The 21106-nt window shown below is 50.3% G+C and overlaps 1 protein-coding gene across 30 annotated transcripts; it reads left to right on the top strand.

The window, feature by feature from the left end:
• The first annotated feature begins 202 nt into the window (after positions 1-202).
• Positions 203-20751, top strand: POLM (DNA polymerase mu). Of its 30 annotated transcripts, XM_065542058.2 has the most exons (12): positions 203-484; positions 1532-1715; positions 2491-2589; positions 2694-2879; positions 3640-3711; positions 5950-6070; positions 8087-8219; positions 8388-8490; positions 8594-8836; positions 8911-8994; positions 17412-17509; positions 20543-20751. In XM_065542058.2, exons 1-12 carry the CDS (start codon positions 297-299, stop codon positions 20556-20558), a joined length of 1527 nt encoding a protein of 508 aa, XP_065398130.1. In that variant the 5' UTR covers positions 203-296; the 3' UTR covers positions 20559-20751. The 30 variants fall into 30 exon arrangements, 11 of the variants coding, with proteins under 11 accessions (XP_065398130.1, XP_065398128.1, XP_065398129.1 ...); XR_012432508.1 differs by lacking the exons at positions 17412-17509; positions 20543-20751 and adding an exon at positions 9243-10342 and having other exon boundaries at positions 8374-8490; XR_012432511.1 differs by lacking the exons at positions 17412-17509; positions 20543-20751 and adding an exon at positions 9243-10342 and having other exon boundaries at positions 8437-8490.
• Positions 20752-21106: the final 355 nt, after the last annotated feature.

Genomic DNA, 21106 nt, shown 5'->3' on the forward strand with positions numbered 1-21106 from the left:
GGCCAGTGGGACCAAACTGCGCTTTCGGAGACATTAATTTAAATAAAAGGCGTGTCCTCTGCTGTTATTTGCATGGAGGCGGGTCTTCCGGAGCGGCCGAGACACCCAGTCCTGTAGGAGCCCGGACCCTCCCCAGCGCTCCGACTGGCCCAGGTCGCGAGTCTCACGGAGAGGCCTTATTTGGATAGGGCGGGGCCACGTCCTCTTCTAGCCGGCGGCTGCCCGCCCGCCGCTTCCGTCAGCCTCACTGCGGCTTCCTTCTGTCTCGCTCCGCGTTGCTGGAGGCTGTGGTCCCAATGCTCCCCGAACGGCGGCGAGCGCGGGTCAGGTCCCCTAGCGGCGATGCAGCTTCCTCCACGCCGCCCTCGACGCGCTTCCCCGGCGTCGCCATCTACCTGGTCGAGCCTCGCATGGGTCGCAGCCGCCGGGCCTTCCTCACACGCCTGGCGCGCTCCAAAGGCTTCCGTGTCCTCGACGGCTGCAGGTGCGGGGCGGCGCGGTCTTCCGTGGCACCTGTAGTTTTGGATTCTAAGTTTGCTGTGGCACTTCGTGACCTTTCCCTGAGCCTCCATCTCCTCTTCTGTAAAGGGTGCTATTAATTAGGGCCAGGCGTGTTTTAAAGGATCACTGCGAGAATCAAAACCAGAGGTCAGGGGTAATTAATAGGCAGTCGTATTTGCTAACAGCCCTTCCGCCTGGGCTGTGTCCCACCTGTGAGCGAGACTGACTGCTCAGGAGGCCCGGAGCCCGCATGCTCCTCTGTCCTCAGACCTGAGTAAATAACACGACTGAGACGCTCCTGTAGGAAGGGAACCAAGAGGAGGAAAAATGGCGGCTACAGAGACAACACCCAGAGTAAGGGAGCTGGGGGTGCCCCCTAGTTTGGAGGTTGAGAGAGCAAACGAACCTGGGTCTAGTATACCCCTACAGTTGTGTGTGTGTGGTTTTGTTTGTTTGTTTTGTTTTGTTTTGTTTTTAACATTATCAGGGATCAGTAGTGTGCCAGACCCACTCAGGAGAGGATAATGATAGCAGCTTAGAGTGTACCAGGCACTATCTTTGTACAACCACCCCACAGGGTAGATATGTTATCTTTGCTTTAGGGAAGAGGAAATCAAAGTATAGACACCTGGCTTGCCCAAGAGCTAAACAAGTATGTGGCAGGCAGAGCTGGGGTTCAGACCCAAACAGGCTCCTGCATCTCAGCTAAAACCCCTGTTCTTAGATGAAGACCACCTGGTCCTGACCCCTAAGGAATTCCTTTCTCTGAGGTGGAGAGGGAGGGAGAGAGCACCAGACTGGACTGTGCTTGTGAACATAGCCAGGGCAGAGAACTGCAGTTCTGAGGGCTGAGTGGTGGTGGTGTTCATCTACCAGGAGGAGGGGCCGGAAGGCTTTCTGGAGGAGGTGATGTTTGCAGGATGAATGGTCACTCACCATGCAGAAGAGACGGCAAGAATGAAGGCTTGGAGCCAACCAGGGAGGGTTCTGGGCCTCACCCTCCTCCTTCTCTCCCAAATCCCTCTGCCAGCTCTGAAGCGACACATGTTGTGATGGAACAGACCTCAGCAGAGGAGGCCGTCAGCTGGCAGGAGCGCAGGATGACAGCTGCTCCCCCGGGTTGCACCCCCCCAGCTCTGCTGGACATAAGCTGGTTAACAGAGAGCCTGGCAGCTGGGCAGCCTGTACCTGTGGAGTGCCGGCACCGCCTGGAGGTGAGCTGGGTGGAAAACTAGAGTTGGGGCTACAGTGAAAGCCCCAGTGTAGGCCATTGCTCAGCTGGGAGAGGTGACATGGCAGCAATGCCTCAATGTCCTTCAGAGGAGGTGGGCAGTGAGGACTCTACCCAGATCACCAGGGGCCCCCTAGAAGCCAGTAGAGGAACCACAGCAGGGCCTGAGGGGCCAGGCCATCTCAGCTTCTGTTCTCACCACTGGTGCAAATTCTGGGGTCCGCTTATTTTTACCTTCTTCAGGCCTTTCTTCCTCACCAAGTATATGACACAGCAACTCCGAGCGGGATGACCCATGGATCAGCAGGAACCTGTCCTCAGGATGCTATAAGGCTCCTGGCTTCTGACAGGTGTGGGCTTGGGGCCAGGTTGCCTGCATTCAAATCTTGGCCCAGCCTGTGAGCCATGGTCGTGGGGCGAGCCCCTAGCCCCCGAGGCCTCAGCATCGCCAGCCCGCTTGGTTGTGAGGATTGGGGTGATGGAGCACATGCGTCATGTGCAGCAGCAGCAGCAGAAGTGCCCACAGGGCTGGCAGATGGGATTGCTGCTACCCTGGCATGAGGAGCCCCGTCTGCAGCCTGTTCTGCAGGGTGATGTCTCCCTCAGTCCCATGCCTCTGGTGTTTTGTTGCTCGCCTCTGTCCCATGAGCTCCAGAGGGCCTCAGTTGGACACTCCAGGAGAAACAAAGCCTGGGTATGGCCTGGCTCTTTTGCCAGCCCTACAACCTCACGGTGACCTGTTCATTGCCCATCCCCAGGTGACTGGGCCCAGGAAGGGGCCTCTGAGCCCAGCATGGATGCCTACCTATGCCTGCCAGCGCCCCACGCCCCTCACACACCACAACACTAGCCTCTCGGTAAGCCGCTTCCATGAGCCTTGGCCAGCCTTGGGGGTTGGGGACAAGGGTACAGATGGGTGGTAGCTGGTGGGTTGGAGCTGCCCACCCTGCCCCTTACCTAGGGCCCCTCCCTGCAGGAGGCTCTGGAGACACTGGCTGAGGCAGCAGGCTTTGAAGGCAGTGAGGGCCGCCTCCTCACCTTCTGCAGAGCAGCCTCGGTGCTCAAGGCCCTTCCCAGCCCTGTCACAACCCTGAGCCAGCTGCAGGGGCTGCCCCACCTTGGAGAACACTCCTCTAGGGTTGTCCAGGTAGGTGCTTACCATTCTGAGCAGGGCGAGTGGGTGGGTGGGGAGGCCTTGGGGCCTGGTGAGACAGCAGAGGGTGCTGTGGGGGCAGGTGGGGATAGACAGTCGTGGGTGCTGACACTGCTCCAAGGCCTCAACAAGCCACCCTCTGCGCTCAGATTCCTCCTGTGCACTCCAGCCATTTACCCCTGGGTGGCTTAGAGGACCCAGTGAATAGTGCTGCAAGGGGCTGGCAGGGCTAGGGGTGATGCTGTTGTCATTGTCATTAGTCCCAAACTGCCCTCCACAGTGGAATGGAAGAGAGCACCCCGAGTGTGAGCATCTCTTTTCAGTGCCCCAATGTGTTGAGTTGTCCTTTAGTGCACTTTCATCATGAGAATATGCAGTAACAGAAGATGCTTTTAAATAAAGTAGCATTGAGTTCACATGTTCTGAAAAGCAATTGTTTATGTATCTTGGGACTTATTTGACTTAGAGATGATCCACGTTACCTGGAATCTCAGCTGTTGTAACTCCAAGCCCAAAGGATCTTTGAGTCTGGAGCCCTGGCCTTCTAGCTGTGTGGCAGCAACTTCGGTCACCTCCCTGGGCACAGTTTCCATTTCCAAGTCCCACCGGACCCTGACCCCACAAAGTTGTCTCTGCAGGGTGTTGGAGGGGACTGCCTCAGTCCTTGGGCCCACAGCCTTGACCCTAACTCCCTGCCCTTCTCTTTTCACCCCACACCCTCAGGCTTAGAGTTCTGCTTTGTTCCCTCCTCCAGGAGCTGCTGGAGCTTGGAGTGTGTAAGGAGGTGGAGAGAGTTCGGTGCTCAGAGAGGTACCAGACCATGAAGGTGCGCAGGGCAGGGTTCAGACCTGCCCCAGGAATGTCCTACCCTGGGAATGACAGCACAGTCCACACCATGTACGGGGAGGCGAGCAGAGGCAGCTGACCCAGCCCAGGGGTCAGAGAAGGTCTCGCTGAGGAAGTGGCAGCTAAGCTGACACCTGATATGCACAAGGCAGCCAAGTGGAGACAGGCAAGGAAGAAGCTTGTTTTGAGGACAGAATTTTCCAGATCACTCAACACCATCTGGCTTTTGGGGGTTTTTGTTTTATTTTGTTTTTGAGACAGGGTCTCGCTCTGTCGCCCAGGCTGGGGTACAGTGGTGCAATCACAGCTCACTGCAGCCTTGACTTCCTGGGCTCAAACCATCCTGCCACCTCAGTCTCTGGAGTAGCTGTGACTACAGGCATGCATCACCACACCAGGCTAATTTTTAAATTTCTCGTAAAGATGGGGTCTTGGTAATGTTGCCCAAGCTGGTCTCAAACCTCTATGCTCAAATGATTCTCCTGCATTGGCCCCCAAAGTGCTGGGATTACAAGTGTGAGCCACTTCGCTCTGCCTTGATTATTTTTGATGGAATATTCTCAAGTAGATTACATGCTGTGGCATTTTAAACAGAACACACTGAACCAAATGTACCCTTTTCTTGGGTGCTGCCACTGAGTGCGCTGGGCTTGCCCTTGCCCACCCTCTGCAGGACCTTATATGTTATTTTCTCAGTGTGGTCAGCCTGCCTGTCTCCATGGCCACCTTCCCTCTGTTTCTGCTCACTCCTGATCTGATAGGGAAATGCCATCTGAGCTCTTTTGGATGCCTCGGGTGTGCCTGCTTTGACACCTTTCTGCCACCTTTGTGGCTGGAGGTGTCACAGCAGTGGCCACATGGATAACTTGTCAGTGAAGTATGGAACCTTGGGAGGCCACACAGAATGTTGTCAGGATTGAGGGCTTCGAAGAGGGGAGGGAGGGCTTCGAAGAGGGGAGACTTGAGCAATGTGTGCAGGGCAAATGGGCTCAAATATGCAGGGGAAGGGGCAAGGGGCACTGGCAGGGACGGGACCAGATGAGTGGGGCCACTGTGGTGAGTGTGGGAGTGAGGGGCCTGGAGATGATGAAATCCCCTTAAAGTGGATGGAGGTTAATAAGTGCTTTCACTCATTAACTCAGCCCCAGCCCTGATGGCACCTAGGCTGGCAGAAAATTATGTTAGTAATGAGAAGTTTATTAATATAATTGGGTTAATCTCATCATTTTTAGTCAGGATACTTTGGGTTACGAGTGACAGTGACCCACCCCACACCCTTGGTTCACAAAATCAAGGAAAGGAGGGCCAGCAGAGCCCAGGATGGGGAGGGCTGTGGCCGGTCTGCAGGAGAACTGGGCTCAGTGACCTGGGTATCACCAGGCCACTCCTCCTCCCCTCTGCCTCTCTGCATGGTTGCTTCACCCTCTCTTGCCACGCACCACCTTCCTCCTCTGGTTGGAAATATGGCTACAGAAGGTGCTCCACACCCACAGGCTACAGCTTCTGCCACTGCGTGGGTCTGCCCTCAATCTCAGATCCAGAATTCCTAGGGAGGGACTCTAGTGGCTGACCTGAAGCAGGTGACATGCTTGGACTGGGGCCCACCCTGTATGGGGAGATATGTGAGTGCCCCAGCCAGCCCTGCCAGCTCTGCTCCTAAATCCACCCTTTTGATTGTTAACTCCTCATTGTTTTTTGCTGTTTGCTAAGGAGGAGAACCACAGGAATTCGTTCCACCTGCTGTTAGGTGGGAGAGGCATGGTTTTTCCAGTGACTTAGGAGCCCCTCGTGCTAATGTGTTAGGGTGACTGTTTTAGTTATGTTGGAATCACAGGCTAGAGCTGTGTAAGTCCTGGGAGAGACCTTTCATAGAGGAGAGGAGAGGGGTGTGCGTGGGTTTGCTCACACGGACAGGTGTGAGTCACCATGCCCAGCCTGCCTTCTCCATTTCACAGAAAATTTAACAGACTCAGAGAGGTTACGTCTTGGGCAATGGTCACCTACCTGGCAAATGGTAGGCTGGGTAGGTACCATTTTGCGGGCTGGGTAGCCAGGCTCCAAGTTTGAATCCTTGCCCTGTGGTCTAGGGCAGGTTGCGAGTGGTGATGGCACCTGCCTGGTGCATGGTGCTCCACGGGCCACACCGTCCTGGAGCCAGTGATCATCTGAGTCCAGCCATGAGAGCTCTGCCCAACCGGGCTGTGCTCCTTCCCCACAGCTCTTCACTCAGATCTTCGGGGTCGGTGTGAGGACTGCTGACCGGTGGTACCGGGAAGGACTGCGAACCTTGGATGACCTCCGAGAGCAGCCCCAGAAACTGACCCAACAGCAGAAAGTGGGTGAGCCCTCCAGAGAGGCTGGGCCCTGGACTTCCCAAAACTGTATCCTGGATCCCTCAGCACCAACTCCCTAGAGGGAAGGGAGCAGGCTGGTGCAGAGGGTTTGGCGGCAGCCTTGTGTGGTGGGCTTCCTGGGGTCTCCATCCAGTGCAGTCAGGATCTATCACAGCCCTTTCTCAGTGGACGATGCTGACCACAACTTCCGTGACATGCCAGGGGCTTGTGTCACTGCCTACTGGTTAGACTTTGACCAGGGACCGGGGACAGCCTGGGCCTTGGGCATACTGCCCAGTGTGGTGCCTGGTACACGGAGGCCTGCAGAGGTGGCACCGAGCAGGGGAAGGGAAAGAACGTCAGCTTTCGAGTTTGTTAGGCCCTGGTTTGAGTCCTATCTACCATTTGCCAGGTAGGTGACCATTGCCCAAGACGTAACCTCTCTGAGTCTGTTAAATTTTCTGTGAAATGGAGAAGGAAGGCTGGGCATGGTGACTCACACCTGTAATCCCAGCACTTTGGGAAGTCAAGGTGGATAGATCGCTTGAGCTCAGGAGTTTAAGACCAGTCTGGGCAACAGGGTGAAACCCCGTCTCTACAAGAAATACAAGAGTTAGCCAGGCGTGATGGTGGATGCCTGTAGTACCAGCTACTCATGAGGCCGAGGTTCAAGGATCACTTGAGCCTGGGAGGTCAAGCCTTGAGGCCACGGTGGAGGTTGCAAAGAGCTGAGATTGAGCCACTGCACTCCAGTCTGAGTGACAGAGCAAGACCCTGTCTAAAAAAATAATGAATAAAAAAGTGGGAAGGAATGAATTCATAAGCTCCTCTGTGAGAGCCAGCAAGTGGCAGGTGTTGAGCAGATACTCCATTCTCTCCGCATGGCCTGCCTGGCTACTCTGGCCACACCATCTGGGACCACCCTTGGGTTGAGGGCTCTGCCAAAGCAATCCCCACAGCCCAGCGGGCACTGCCAGCTCCACTGCCTCTTTGCACATCTTCTCCCGGGCCACTGCCCAGTTCAGCTGACAGGAAGTGAGACCCACAGGGCTGGTTCCTCTTGATTGCCGCTCTCCACGACAAGAGTAGTCAGGAATGGCTAGCAGCGTTTACTGAGAGCTCACTGTGCCAGGTGCTGCTCTTCCTCACATTTAAACCTCTCCTTGGCTGGGCGTGATGCCTCCCATCTTTATGTAACCCCAGCACTTTGGGAGGCCAAGGCAGGTGGATCACCTGAGGTCAGGAGTTCAAGACCAGCCTGGCCAACATGGCGAAACCCTGTCTCTACTAAAAATACAAAAATTAACTGGGTGTGGTGGCAGACACCCATAATCCCAGCTACTTGGTAGGCTGAGGCAGGAGAATCACTTGAACCTGGGAGATGGAGGTTGCAGTGAGCTGTGATTGTGCCGCTGCCCTCCAGCCTGGGCAACAAGAGCGAGATTCCGTCTCAAATAAATAAACCTCTCCTTAACTGCGTGTGGGAGGTCGATAGGTGACGAAACAGAAGTAGGCCAGAGTAAGGTGTTCGTTGTTGCAAAGCCATCGTCCATTGTTTTACCACCTCTTGGACTCACTTTATGCATAAGAAAAAATAGGCATCAAAAGAGATAGCCTGTGGCATGACTGTATCAACATCAGTATCCTTATATTTGGTTGCAAAATTATAGTTTTGCAAGGTGTTAACCTTTTGGGGGAGCTGGGTAAAAGGCACATGGGATCTCCCTGTGCTATTTCTTTTAACTGTGAGTGAATCTACAACTATCTCAAATCAAAGTTTAATATTTAAAGAGGGAGAGATATGCTTAGATTGGGATCTAAGCATATCCAGCATATCTAAGCATATGTGTTATGCTTAGATTGGGATCTCATTCTGCTCCCTGTCTTAGCTTCACCTTCCTTGGTGGCCTCTCCTGGTCCTGCAACGATGGGGCCCCAGGGTGACCACCTCATGCTGGTGAGGGATGGGGGCTCAGCCTGGGGGCAGGCTGGGTGAGTCAGGAGAGCCGGTGCTGCCCCTAGGGCTCCAGCACCACCGGGATCTGAGCACCCCAGTCCTGCGGTCCGATGTAGATGCCCTGCAGCAGGCAGTGGAGGAAGCTGTGGGGCAGGCCCTGCCTGGGGCCACCGTCACGCTGACCGGCGGCTTCCGCAGGTAAGGAGGCCCGACATGTCCCTCTGGCTTGGCTTCAGACCCCTCCCTGGTGAAGGGACCCAAGTCGGGGACCCTGAAGTAGGCCTTCCCACTCATTGGAAGGGATGTGGCCTGGGGCTGGAGTGAGCAGGCCATGTCCCTGAGTCAGAGTCAGACTGGCCCCCTCAGGGGGAAGTTGCAGGGCCATGACGTGGACTTCCTCATCACCCACCCCAAGGAGGGCCAGGAGGCGGGGCTGCTGCCCAGAGTGATGCGCCACCTGCAGGACCAGGTGAGGGTCTCCCTGCTCCCCAGGAGCCACCACTGGCCGATGCCACTGCCTCCTGCTCTCTCTGCACCACGGGGGTCTCAGCCACGCCCACCTCTCCCCACAGGGCCTCATCCTGTACCACCAGCACCAGCACAGCCGCTGGGAGTCCCCTACCCGCCTGGCCCAGCAGAGCCACATGGACGCTTTTGAGAGGAGTTTCTGCATTTTCCGCCTACCACAACCTCCAGCGGCTGCTGTGGGGGGATCCACAAGGCCCTGCGCATCCTGGAAGGCTGTGAGGGTGGACTTGGTTGTCGCACCCATCAGCCAGTTCCCTTTTGCCCTGCTCGGCTGGACTGGCTCCAAGGTAGGCAGTGTGTCGCTGGGCCACCTGGGGGTGGGGCTGGGCCAGCCCTGCTAAGGACAGTCCCTTCCCCGAAGCTTTTCCAGCGGGAGCTGCGCCGCTTCAGCCGGAAGGAGAAGGGCCTGTGGCTGAACAGCCATGGGCTGTTTGACCCAGAGCAGGTACGTTGTTGGGGACTAGGGACAGCAAACAGCACCCATAGTCCGCTCTCTGACCCACAATATGAAATGGCCCTGGACCCCTCCAGCCTGAAACCCATAGGACCCTAATCTGGGTCTCCACACCCAGTTCCTGGCCCTCAAGAGCACACCCCACGTCGGTGCTGGGCTCTGCCTCCACCCTCAGTCGTCCTCCAGGGAAGCAGCAGTGGCATGACTCCTAGGTCATGGAAGTCCTGCTTCTGTTGCAGAAGACGTTTTTCCATGTGACTTCAGAGGAAGACATCTTCAGACACCTGGGCCTCGAGTACCTTCCTCCAGAGCAGAGAAACGCCTGAGCCTGCCTGTGGCCCCCACATCCACTCAGAAATCCGTTGCCCCCAACTTGGCCACTGAATGTCTCCAGGCAGATATGCTGCCCCCAAACCCCCACCTTCACCCCTCCCCGCCAGGGCCTAACTCTGCTGGAGGTCAGTTGTGCCTGAAGGATCAGTTGAGCTGCTGCTGGCGTGCTGCGGGGTGTGGTGAGGTGGGAGCCTTCGGTGCCAGCCTCATCACTGTGTGACCCTGGGTCTGCTCTTAGCCTCGCCATGGCTCACGTTCCTGCCATGGACGGGATGTGAGCGGGGCGCACTTCATGGAGCCGTGGCGGGGCTTGCAGTCATGAATGGCATGTGGTCCCTGATGTGCAGTGTCCCATCAGTTGCACTGCAGTTACTGTGGCTCCTGCAGGGAGCCTGCCCAGAATGCCTAGAAGAGAACCACACGTACCTGCGCTGCGTTTGAGAGCCATGAGCTGGAGGCTGTGGTTCTTGCCAGCAAGGAGCCTACTGTCTGGTGTGCTGTAGGCATCTGGAGAGGGAGAGGGCCTAGGTAGGAGTTAGGAGGAAGGTAATTTTCAACTATGGGGCTTCAGTACTGCAGGGCCCCCAGCCAGGCTCTGTGCTTCTGCCTTTAAGGCCTGTTCTCAGCACAGTGTCTCAAAAATAGGTCATATCCTGCCATTCCAGTCGCAGAGCCCTTTAATGGTTCCAAACCCTAAGTCCACACATGGTCCCTGGTTCTGGCATCTCTCCAGCCCCACTGGCCCCAAGCTGTTTGACTCACCGGCTTCCTATTTGATGCACCCAGGCCCCCTTGTGGCCAATTCCCTCCCCTTCTCACTGAGTCAGAAGCACTGCAGTGGGCTGGACACGGGTGCCCTCCACATCCCTCATATCGCCAGGCATACTCTGGCCTCAGGCTTTGATCCACCTGGAGTGTGCCCTCCGCTTCAGGCCTTGAATCAAGTCATTTTGTTAGGCGAGGACTTCCCAGACCACTCATCATTAAAAAATATTTTGAAAATGAACATGCAGTAGACGCTTTTGGGGTGCAGCATTTGCACATGTGGGGCACACCAGGTCCATCCCCAGAACACTTTCCCACACTGTCCTATTGTAGTCACGTGCTTCTCCACCCCACCCACTTAGCGGTGCTCCATCCCTATAGTTTTGCTTTCTCTAGAATGTCATGTAAACGGAACCAAACTATATTTAACCTTTGGACTAGCCTCTCCCCACAGCCTAATGCCTTTGACGTTCCTACAGGTTGCTGGGTGTGTTGATAGTTTGTACTTTATTCCGTGCCGTGGGTGTTCTACAGTTTATCCATTCAGCTGCTGAATGTCTGGATTGTGGCCGGACGCCATGGCTTATGCCTGTAGTCCTAGCACTTTGGGAGGCTGAGGTGGGTAGATCACTTGAGGCCAGGAGTTTGAGACCAGCCTGGCCACCATGGCGAAACCCCATCTCTACAAAATATACAAAAGTTTGCTGGGCATGTTGGCTCACACCTGTATTCCCAGCTACTCGGGAGGCTGAGGCATAAGAATTGCTTGAACCTGGGATGCCAAGGTTGCAGTGAGCTGAGATTGTGCCACTGCACTCCAGCCTGGGCAACAGAGCGAGACTCTGCCTAAAAAGAAGAAAACGTCTGGGTTGTTTCCAGAGTTTGGAGATAATGAATCATACTGCTACAGACATGCATGTACAAGTTTTTGTGTAACACAGAGGTCTTCATTTCTCTTGGGTAAGTAGACAGGCATAGGATTATTGTGTCATTTGGTAAGTATACGTTTATTTCATAACAGCAAAGTTGTCCTGAGTGTGTCTGTCATTTTGCAGTCCACCAGCATTGTGAGCACCCCTGTAAGTTAAACACCAAGTAGGCAGTTGCTCTGTATCCCTGCCAGCACTTGATAGTTTCAGTATTTGTTAACTTTAGCTTTTCTAGTAGTAGGTATATATCAGTAGCTCACTGTGGTTTTATTTTGCATTTACCTAATGCCTGATAATGTTGAGCATCTGTTCACTGGCTTCTATGTCCTCACTGGTGAAGTGGCTGTTCAAGTCTCATTTTCAAAAACAGAATTGTTGGCTGGGCACGGTCGCTCACACCTGTAATCCCAGCACTTTGGGAGGCCAAGGTGGGTGGATCACCTGAGGTCAAGAGTTCGAGACCAGCCTGGCCAACATGACAAAACCCAAAGTTGCCCACCATGCCCCTCTGTTACTGCTGAATCTTGAGAGTTCTTTATGTGCCACTCTGGTGATTGGTAAATATTTTTTCCCAGTGTGAAGACTATCTTCCTTCTTTTAGCACTGTGTTTTTCAGAGTAAATGTATTTAATTTTTATGAAGTCCAGTTTATCAATTTATTCAGTTTACCAGTTTTTTTCTTATGTTTTTGGAGTCCTATCTCTGACCCAAAATCACAAAGATTTTCTTTGCTTTCTTTTATAGTTTGTTTGTTTTCCCCAGAAACAGGGTCTTGCTCTGTCACCGAGGCTGGAGTACAGTAGTATGATTATAGCTCACTGCAGTCTCAAATTCCTGTGCTCAAGCAATCCTCCTGCCTCAGCCTCCCAAGTAGCTAGGACTACAGGCACAAGCCACCAAGCCCAGCTAACTTTTAAAATTTTCTGTAGAGACAAGGGTCTCGCATTGTTTCCCAGGCTGGTCTCAAACTCGTGGCTTCAAGCAGTGCTCCCGCCTCAGCCTCCCAAAGTATTGGTATTACAGGTGGGAGCCACCACACCTCGCCTGGTTTGCATTTAGATCCATGATTTATCTTTAGTTAATTTTTGTTTAAGGGGTGTGAGGCTTAGGTTTTTGTATATGGAGGTCCAATTGTTCTAGTACCATTTCTTGAAAATACTGTCCTTCCTTTACTGAATTTCCTATGAACTTTTGTAAAAGTCAATTGGCTATATTTATATGGTTCTATTTGTGGACTCTGTTCCATTTGTTTTTGGATCTGTCCCTTTACAAATACCATATTAACTCAGTTAACTTGAATTTTAGACTAATGCTTAATATCAGGTAATATGAATCCTCCAGCTTTGTTCTTTTCCAAATTATTTTGGCTATATAATCCTTTGACTTTCTATATAAATTTTAGAATCACCTTGTCTGTAGACACAAAACAATCTTTTAGCCGTTTGATTGGAATTGCACTGAGTTTATAGGTTGGGGAAACTAACATCTTAACTATATAGAATCTTTAAATTCGTATCACAGTATGTCTCTCCATTTATTTTGGTTTTATTTCTTTCATCAGTGTTTTACAATTTTTCAACATACATACCTGGGACATGTTTTGTTAGATTTATACCTAAGTATTTTATTTCCTTGGAGTTATTATAAAATGTTTCAATTTCCAATTTTTCATTGCTAGCACATAGAAATATAATTCATTTTCATATGTTGATCATGTATCCCAAAACTTTGCAATGCTAACTTTTAAGAGATTTTTGGTGGAGTCTGTGGAATTGTTTACAGACAATATTATTTCTTCTTTGCCAGACTTAATGCCTTTTATTTCTTTTTCTTACATTATTGCACTGGCTAGGACTTCCAGGACAACACTGGAAGGAGTAGTGAGAGTAGACATCTTTGCTTTGTTCCTGATCTTAGGTAGAAAGGATTCAGTGTTTCACTATTAAGGATTATGTTCGATGTAGGATTTTTTTTTTTTGAGACAGAGTCTTGCTTTGTTGCCCAGGCTGGAGTGCAGCAGCACAATCTCAGCTCACTGCAAGCTCTGCCTCCCATGCTCATGCCATTCTCCTGCCTCAGCCTCCCGGGTAGCTGGGACTACAGGTGCCCACCACCAAGCCCGGCTAATTTTTTTGTATTTTCAGTAGAGATGGGGTTTAACTGTGTTAGCCAGGCTGGTCTTGATCTCTTGACCTCGTGATCCGCCTGCCTCGGGCTCCCAAAGTGCTGGGATTACAGGCGTGAGCCACCACACCTGGCAGATGTAGGATTTGTATAGATGCCCTTTATGAGGTCAAAGAAGTTTCTTTTTATTCCCAGTTTTATGAAAGTTTTTATAATGAATGGTGCAGTGGCTCACACCTCCGATACCAGCGCTCTGGGAGGCCAAGGCAGGTGGATTACTTGAGCCCAGGAGTTAGAGACCAGCTTGGATGATATAGTGAGACCTTGTCTCTATAAAAAATAAGAAAATTAGCCAGGGGTGGTGGCAAATGCCTGTAGTCCCTGTTACTTGGGGGTATGAGGTGGGAGGATCACTTGAGCCTGGGAGGTTGAGGCTACAGTGAGCTGTGTGATTGCACCACTGCACTCCAATCTGGGCAACAGAGCGAGACCCTGTCTCAGTAAATAAATAAATACAATAAATAGGTGTTGGATTTGGCTAGGTGCTTTTCTGATTGTGTGAATTTTCTTCTTTAGCCTGTTAACATTGGTTGGTTTTGGAATAGTGAACCACTTTTTTTGTTTGTTTGTTTGTTTAATGGGAGCCTCACACTGACACCCAGGCTGGAGTGCAGTGGCATGATCTCAGCTCACTGCAACCTCTGCCTCCTGGGTTCAAGCAGTCCTCCCACCTCAGCCTCCTGGGTAGCTGGGATTATAGGCACACATCACCACACCTGGCTAATTTTTGTATTTTTACTAGAGACAGGGTTTCACCATGTTGGCCATGCTGGTCTCAAACTCCTGACCTCAAGTGATCCACCAGCCTCAGCCTCCCAAAATGTTGAGATTACAGGCGGGAGCCACCGTGCCCGGCCCGTCTCATACTAATTTCTAGTTTAATTTCCTTACTGTGAGAGAACATATTTTGTATGATTTTAATTCTTTTACATTTTTCAAGGTCTGATTTAGATCCACAGTAGTGTCTGTCTTGGTGAATGTTCAATGTGTCCTTGAGAACACTGGATATTCTGTTGTTGGGTGGAGAGTTGTAAGTGTGAATTAGTTGACATTGTTCATTTCTTCTTTATCCTTATTTATTTTCTGTCTACTTGTTCTGTTGGTTACTAGAGAGAAGTCTTGAAGTCTCAAACTGTAATTGGGGATTAACCATCTCTCCTTTCTGTTATATCAGGCTACGCTGCATCTATTTTGAAGTTCTGTTGTAGGATTGCAGTGTCCTAGTATCATTGTTATATGATGTCTTTTTTCCTGATCATTTTCTTGCTGTAAAGTTGACTTTGTCTGATATTAATTTAGCCATTCCAGCTGTTTTGATCAGTGTTTGAATGGTATTTCATTTTCCTTCTAACCTACATATTACCTTTTACTGTTTAACAGCTTTATTGTGATATAATTCACACTATACAATTTACCTATTTAAAGTGTACAAATCCAATGATTTTTTCATACATTTACAGTTGTGCAACCATCACCACAATCAATTCTAGAATTTTTATTACCCCCCAAAAGAAACCTTGTACTTGTACTTTAGCTTTTATCCACCAATCTCCCTATACTATCCCCCCACACTCAGCCCTAGGTAACCACTAACCCTAACCCTAACCCCTTAACCCTAGCCCTTAACCACTAGCCCCTAACCCCTTACCCCTAACCCTTAACCCTAACTCTAACCCTACTTTCTGTCCTTATAGATTTGCCTATTCTGGACATGTGTGTAGAGTATTATACAATGTGTGGCCTTTCGTGTCCAGCTTCTTCCACTTGGTGTAACATTTTCGATGGTTCATGATGTTGTAGAATGCATCAGTACTTCATTTCTTTTTATGCCTGAAAAATATTCCATTATATGGATAACCACATTTTATTTACCCATCAGTTGGTGGACATTCAGGTTGTTTGCACTTTTTGGCTACTCTGAATAATGCTGCTGTGAACATTTGTGTACACATTTTTGTGTAGACATATGTTTTAAATTCTTGGAGGAGTGGAATTGTTAGGTCTTTTTTTTTTTTTTTTTTTTTTTTTTTGAGACGGAGTCTCGCTCTGTAGCCCGGGCTGGAGTGCAGTGGCCGGATCTCAGCTCACTGCAAGCTCCGCCTCCTGGGTTTACGCCATTCTCCTGCCTCAGCCTCCCGAGTAGCTGGGACTACAGGCGCCCGCCACCTCGCCTGGCTAGTTTTTTGTATTTTTTAGTAGAGACGGGGTTTCACCGTGTTCGCCAGGATGGTCTCGATCTCCTGACCTCGTGATCCGCCCGTCTCGGCCTCCCAAAGTGCTGGGATTACAGGCTTGAGCCACCGCGCCCGGCCGGAATTGTTAGGTCTTATGGTAACTCTATGTTTTAGCTTTTTGAGGTACTGCCAGACTTTTGCAAAGTAGCTTCACCATTTTATACTTCCCACCAGCAGTGTGTGAAGGTTCCTATTTCTCGGCCTCACCAATACTTGTTATTGTCTGTCTTTTTAATTATAGCCATCCTAGTAGATGTAAAGTAGTGTATCATTATGGTTTTGATTTTTATTTTCCTATTGACTAGTAGTAATATTGAACATCTTTTCATGTGCTTATTGGCCAACTTCTTAGGAGAATTGTCTATTCACATCCTTTGCCTACTTTTCAATTGGTTTGTCTTTTTATTGTTGAGTTATAAAAGTTATTTATGCATTCTGCATACTAGACTCTTACCAGATAAATGCTTTGCAGGTATTTTTTTCCCTATTCTATGTTTTGTCTCTTTACTTTCTTAATGGTGTATTTTTAAACTTGAAAGTTTTTTTTTAAATTTTGATGAAATCCAGGTTTTTTCCCCTTTGGTTGCTTTGTTTTTGGTGTCATTTAAGAAACCATTGGCCGGGCGCGGTGGCTCAAGCCTGTAATCCCAGCACTTTGGGAGGCCGAGACGGGCGGATCACGAGGTCAGGAGATCGAGACCATCCTGGCTAACACAATGAAACCCCGTCTCCACTAAAAATACAAAAAAATTAGCCGGGCGTGGTGGCGGCGCCTGTAGTCCCAGCTACTCGGGAGGCTGAGGCAGGAGAATGGCGGGAACCCGGGAGGCGGAGCTTGCAGTGAGCCGAGATCGCGCCACTGCACTCCAGCCTGGGCGACAGAGCGAGACTCCGCCTCAAAAAAAAAAAAAAAAAAAAAAAAAAAAAGAAACCATTACCATGGTCATGAAGGCTTACTCCTAAGTTTTCTTCTAAGAATTTTATAGTTTTTTTTATCTTATGTTTAGGTTATTGATCATTTTGAGTTAATTTTTACATAAGTGTAAAGTGGGGGTTCATTGTTTTGCACGTGGAAATCCAGTTGTCCCAGCACCATTTGTTAAAGATACTATTCTTTTTTTTTTTTTTTGAGACGGAGTCTCGCTCTGTCACCCAGGGTGGAGTGCAGTGGCCAGATCTCAGCTCACTGCAAGCTCCGCCTCCTGGGTTCACGCCATTCTCCTGCCTCAGCCTCCCAAGGAGCTGGGACTACAGGCGCCCGCCACCTCGCCCGGCTAATTTTTTGTATTTTTTTAGGAGAGACGGGGTTTCACCGTGTTAGCCAGCATGGTCTCGATCTCCCGACCTCGTGATCCTCCCGTCTTGGCCTCCCAAAGTGCTGGGACTACAGGCTTGCGCCACCGCGCCCGGCCAAAGATACTATTCTTTACTCATTGAATTATTTTGGCACCTTTGTCAAAAATCAGTTAACTATAGTGTGAAGGATTTTTTCCTGGACTATCAGTTTTTGCATATGTACTCATAAGAGGCTGGTCTGTAGTTTTCTTAGGTTGTGTGTCTGGGTTTGGTATCAGGGTAATACTGCCCTCACAGAATGAGTTGTTACCTTTGACCTACTTGTATCCTATTAAATTTAATGTGAGTTACTTAATTACTTAAAGACAGCATATAATTAGGTTTTTATAATCCAAACTGATAATATGTCTAATTGGTGTGATGAGGCCATTTATGTTTAATGCAACTATTGAAATGTTTGACTTTAGATCTACCATTATGTCGTTTTCTGTTTGTTCCCTGTTTTCCATTGCTGTTTCTTCTTTCCTTTTTTCCTTCCCTCCTATCTCTCCTTCTCCCTACACACACACACACACCCCACACAGTGGTTGTTCTAGGGGTTCTAATACACATACTTTTTGTTCTTTTTTTTTTTCTTTGGAGATGGAGTTTCACTCTTGTTGCCCAGGTTGGAGTGCAACGGCACGATCTCGGCTCACTGCAACCTCTGCCTCCTCATTTCAAGCGATTCTCCTGCCTCAGCCTCCCGAGTAGCTGGGATTACAGGTATGCACCACCACACCTGGCTAGTTTTGTATTTTGAATAGAGACAGGGTTTTGCCATGTTGGTCAGGCTGGTCTCGAACTCCTGACTTCAGGTGATCCACCTACCTTAGCCTCCCGAAGTGCTGGGATTACAGGTGTGAGCCACCCTGCCCAGCCAAATATACATAGTTTTACAGTCAATTTAGAATTAATGTTTTGCCATTTCAAGTAGCATGTAGAAACCTTACTACCATCTAGGTCCCTCCACCCTTCTCCCGTCACGTTTTAGTTGTCTTACATCTATATACACTGAAGCCTCCAGACAGTGTCGTGACTTTTAATTCAGCCATCACATAACTCTTAAAAAAGTGAAGAATAGTTTCATATTTATGTGGATTTTTGCCATTTATGATGTTCTTCTTGCATTCCCAAAGTTTTGAATTTCCCCCAATATCGTTTCTCTTCTGTCTGAAGAACTTCGTTTAACATTTTTTTAAAGCAGATTCTTTGGTTATGAATTTCCTCAGCTTGCCTTCATTTGAGAATGTCTTTATTTTACTTCATTCTTTATTCCAGTAAAATAGTATTTTTACTGGATACAGAATTCTTGGGTGGGCCGGGCGCGGTGGCTCAAGCCTGTAATCCCAGCACTTTGGGAGGCCGAGACGGGTGGATCACGAGGTCAGGAGATCGAGACCATCCTGGCTAACACAGTGAAACCCCGTCTCTACTAAAAAATACAAAAAAAACTAGCCGGGCGAGGTGGTGGGCGCCTGTGGTCCCAGCTACTCGGGAGGCTGAGGCAGGAGAATGGCCTGAACCCGGGAGGCGGAGCTTGCAGTGAGCTGAGATCCGGCCACTGCACTCCAGCAAGGGGGACAGAGTGAGACTCCATCTCAAAAAAAAAAAAAAAAAAAAAAAAAAAGAATTCTTGGGTGACAGTTATTTCAAAACTAAAAATATTCCACTTCTTTCTGGCCTCTATTGTTTCTGGTGAAGATCTATAGTCTTTCAAAGAATTGTTCACCTGTATGAAATGTATCATTTTTCTCTGGCTGGTCTTATTTTTCTTGGTCTTTAGTTTTCAGAAGCTTCTTTATTATGTGTCTAAGCTTGGACTTTTGTTGTTAATTTATCCAGTTGTGTGGTTCACTGAGCTTCTTGGTTTGTAAGTTTATATCTCTTTCCAAACTATCATCAAATTTACGGGCTCCATCCTTTGTCATTTCCATTCTGTTTAGGAATATTCACCAATACTTTCTGAAGGCTGGTTATAAATAGCTGCTGTAAAGTCTGCTTCTGATCATTCCAATAGCTGAATCATCTCAGGATGGGCATGTATTGATTGTCTTCTTTTCTCCCATGTTGAGATTTTCCTGGCTTTCATGCTCTGGGTTATTTTGGGTTATATCCTAGATATTTTTAATATTGAGACTCTGGACCTTGTTTAAATCCTAAGCAGAATGTTGATTGTTTAAAGTGTTTGCACTACTAGTCATATTAGTCCTGTGTCTACACCTGTCAGTCTGGGACCTGCGATGCGCATCTAGGGTCAGCCCTGTGCACAGCCTGGCAGCAAGCCGATGAGTTCACGTATCACTTTACTGGATCGCTCACTTCATCTCTCCCTTCTCTGTACTCTCCCTGAAACACAACAGCTCCCTGCGACATCCCTTCCAAGACCTCCAGCCAGAAATCTGGGGCTCTTTCCCTACCCTTCTGCATACTCCCTGAAACTGCATCCAGGGCCCAGCGCAGGGGGACAGAAAGGAGCCGCAGAAGGCGTTGCCCCATGCTCTTGGGGCCATGGCTCCTCTAGCCAGAGGGTAGCATTACCTTCTCAGGTTTCAGGTGCCTACCCAGCTCACACTACCGTCACTGTGCCACCACTGCCACCTCCATGTTACTGCCCAGGAGCTGGGGTAGAGAAGAAAGGAAAAATTGGAGGGATTCCCCCAACTCGCTGACCTTGAGGGGCTTCACATCCCACTCCTCTCATGCTTCCTGGAGCTCTTTCTGTTGGTGCACTTCAGGTTTCAAGCCGCCTGTGTGTCCAGGCTAGGCAATACTGGTTACCTCACCACTTATCTGCGGAACTTTGGTCTCCTTTTCTCATCTGCCTACTACTCCCTCAGAGCTGCTCCTGCATCTGTCCAGGATTGGTGGCTGTCAGTGGGAGAGACATGGGAAAATGCTCCCTCCACCTTCCTGGGACCACCTTGTTGACTCAGCAGCCTTCCTCGCCGCACAGCATGCCATGCCTTCCTGGATGGAGGCCCTGAGGGCAGCTTTTGGTTTTCCTACCCCTGTACCTTTCCAAGAAAGCTCTGGCACACTGCAGAGGCCAGCAACTACTTGTCGAATGAATCAAAGGGGCGTCAAGCCAGGGCCAAGGGTCAGAAGCAGGGGCTTGCTTCCCCGGAGCCCAGCTCTTCTCTGGGCTCCCCTTTCCTTTTTGACACCTCCTGCTTGGTTGGCAGTGAGGTCTCCCACGTCTGGGGGATCCTTGCCCCTGCTTCTGCACCCAGCCCTGGCTAAGCGGCCTTGTTCTATCAAAGCTGTCGGGATCTGCAGAGTGCTCAGCTTCTACTCCCGCTCCTACACAGCTGCAAGTGGCTTGAAAATGTATGACCATGCTTCAGCGTCTCCAGTGATTCCCACTGTGTTGGGACACAAAGCTCACCTCTCTGCCATGTGCCCCTGATGGTCGCTGCCCCAGCTTGTTTGCTTTCTGTAGGGCTTGGGTCTTTGCCAACCCCTCTACCTGGATTGCTCTCCCTGTAAGACTCATCATAGCTGAGGCCTTTGCACTCTGCTCCTTCCACTCACATGTCACCTCAGGGGTGTCCGTGGCCTCTCCTTTCCCATCTCCCCCAGTACATTATGGTCTTTCCTTCCTAGCGTCTGGTGGTATCTATGGTAGGCATGTTTAGCAGCTGGTACGATCCCTCCTCCACTGAAATATGGGCTTCATGTCTGGCCCCTGTGGGACTGCCAGAGCCTGGTCCTCAGTCATGTTTAGTTGGGCTAGTGAGTCGAGTCTTTTGGTCAAAGGGACAAAAGAAGATGAGGAGATGTGGCTTCAATCAGGACCAGTGTGGAACAGTGAGACCTGCGCATGGCACTGCTAGGAGGGATAGGTTCTACCTGCCAGCCTTGGGGCTCCTGGCAGCCGACAGGACTCTGCCCACTGGGACTTGTGTGCCAACCTTTGGGTACAGAGCCTTAGCCTCACAGGCCCCAAGCCAGGAGCCCCTCCTCAGGTGAGCCAGCAGGGATGGATGAAGGCCTGTCGAGGGTTTCTTGCACACTCAGATCCAAGTCTCAGAGTGGTGGTCTCTGCTGGCCTCCCACCCACACTCTCCTGTTATCAGAAGTGTGGCAGGTGACAGTGTGGTCACTGGGGTGGGAGGATGTGGGAGGCCCTGGATGGGGCCCATGCCCAAGGGTCTAGCCAAGGCCCCTTCATTAGGGCCCCAACTGTGACTTTATTACTCATAGTCTCTTCCCTGCCCTGGTGGCCCTCATCCCCCAAACCTGAATGCAGAAGTCTTGGTCCTGGACTCAAATCCATGCCACTCTTCAGCCTATGCTGTGGGTTCCTAAGCTGAGCATTTA

The sequence above is a fragment of the Macaca fascicularis genome, chromosome 3, assembly GCF_037993035.2.
Source record: "Macaca fascicularis isolate 582-1 chromosome 3, T2T-MFA8v1.1".
Taxonomy (NCBI): Eukaryota; Metazoa; Chordata; class Mammalia; order Primates; family Cercopithecidae; genus Macaca; species Macaca fascicularis.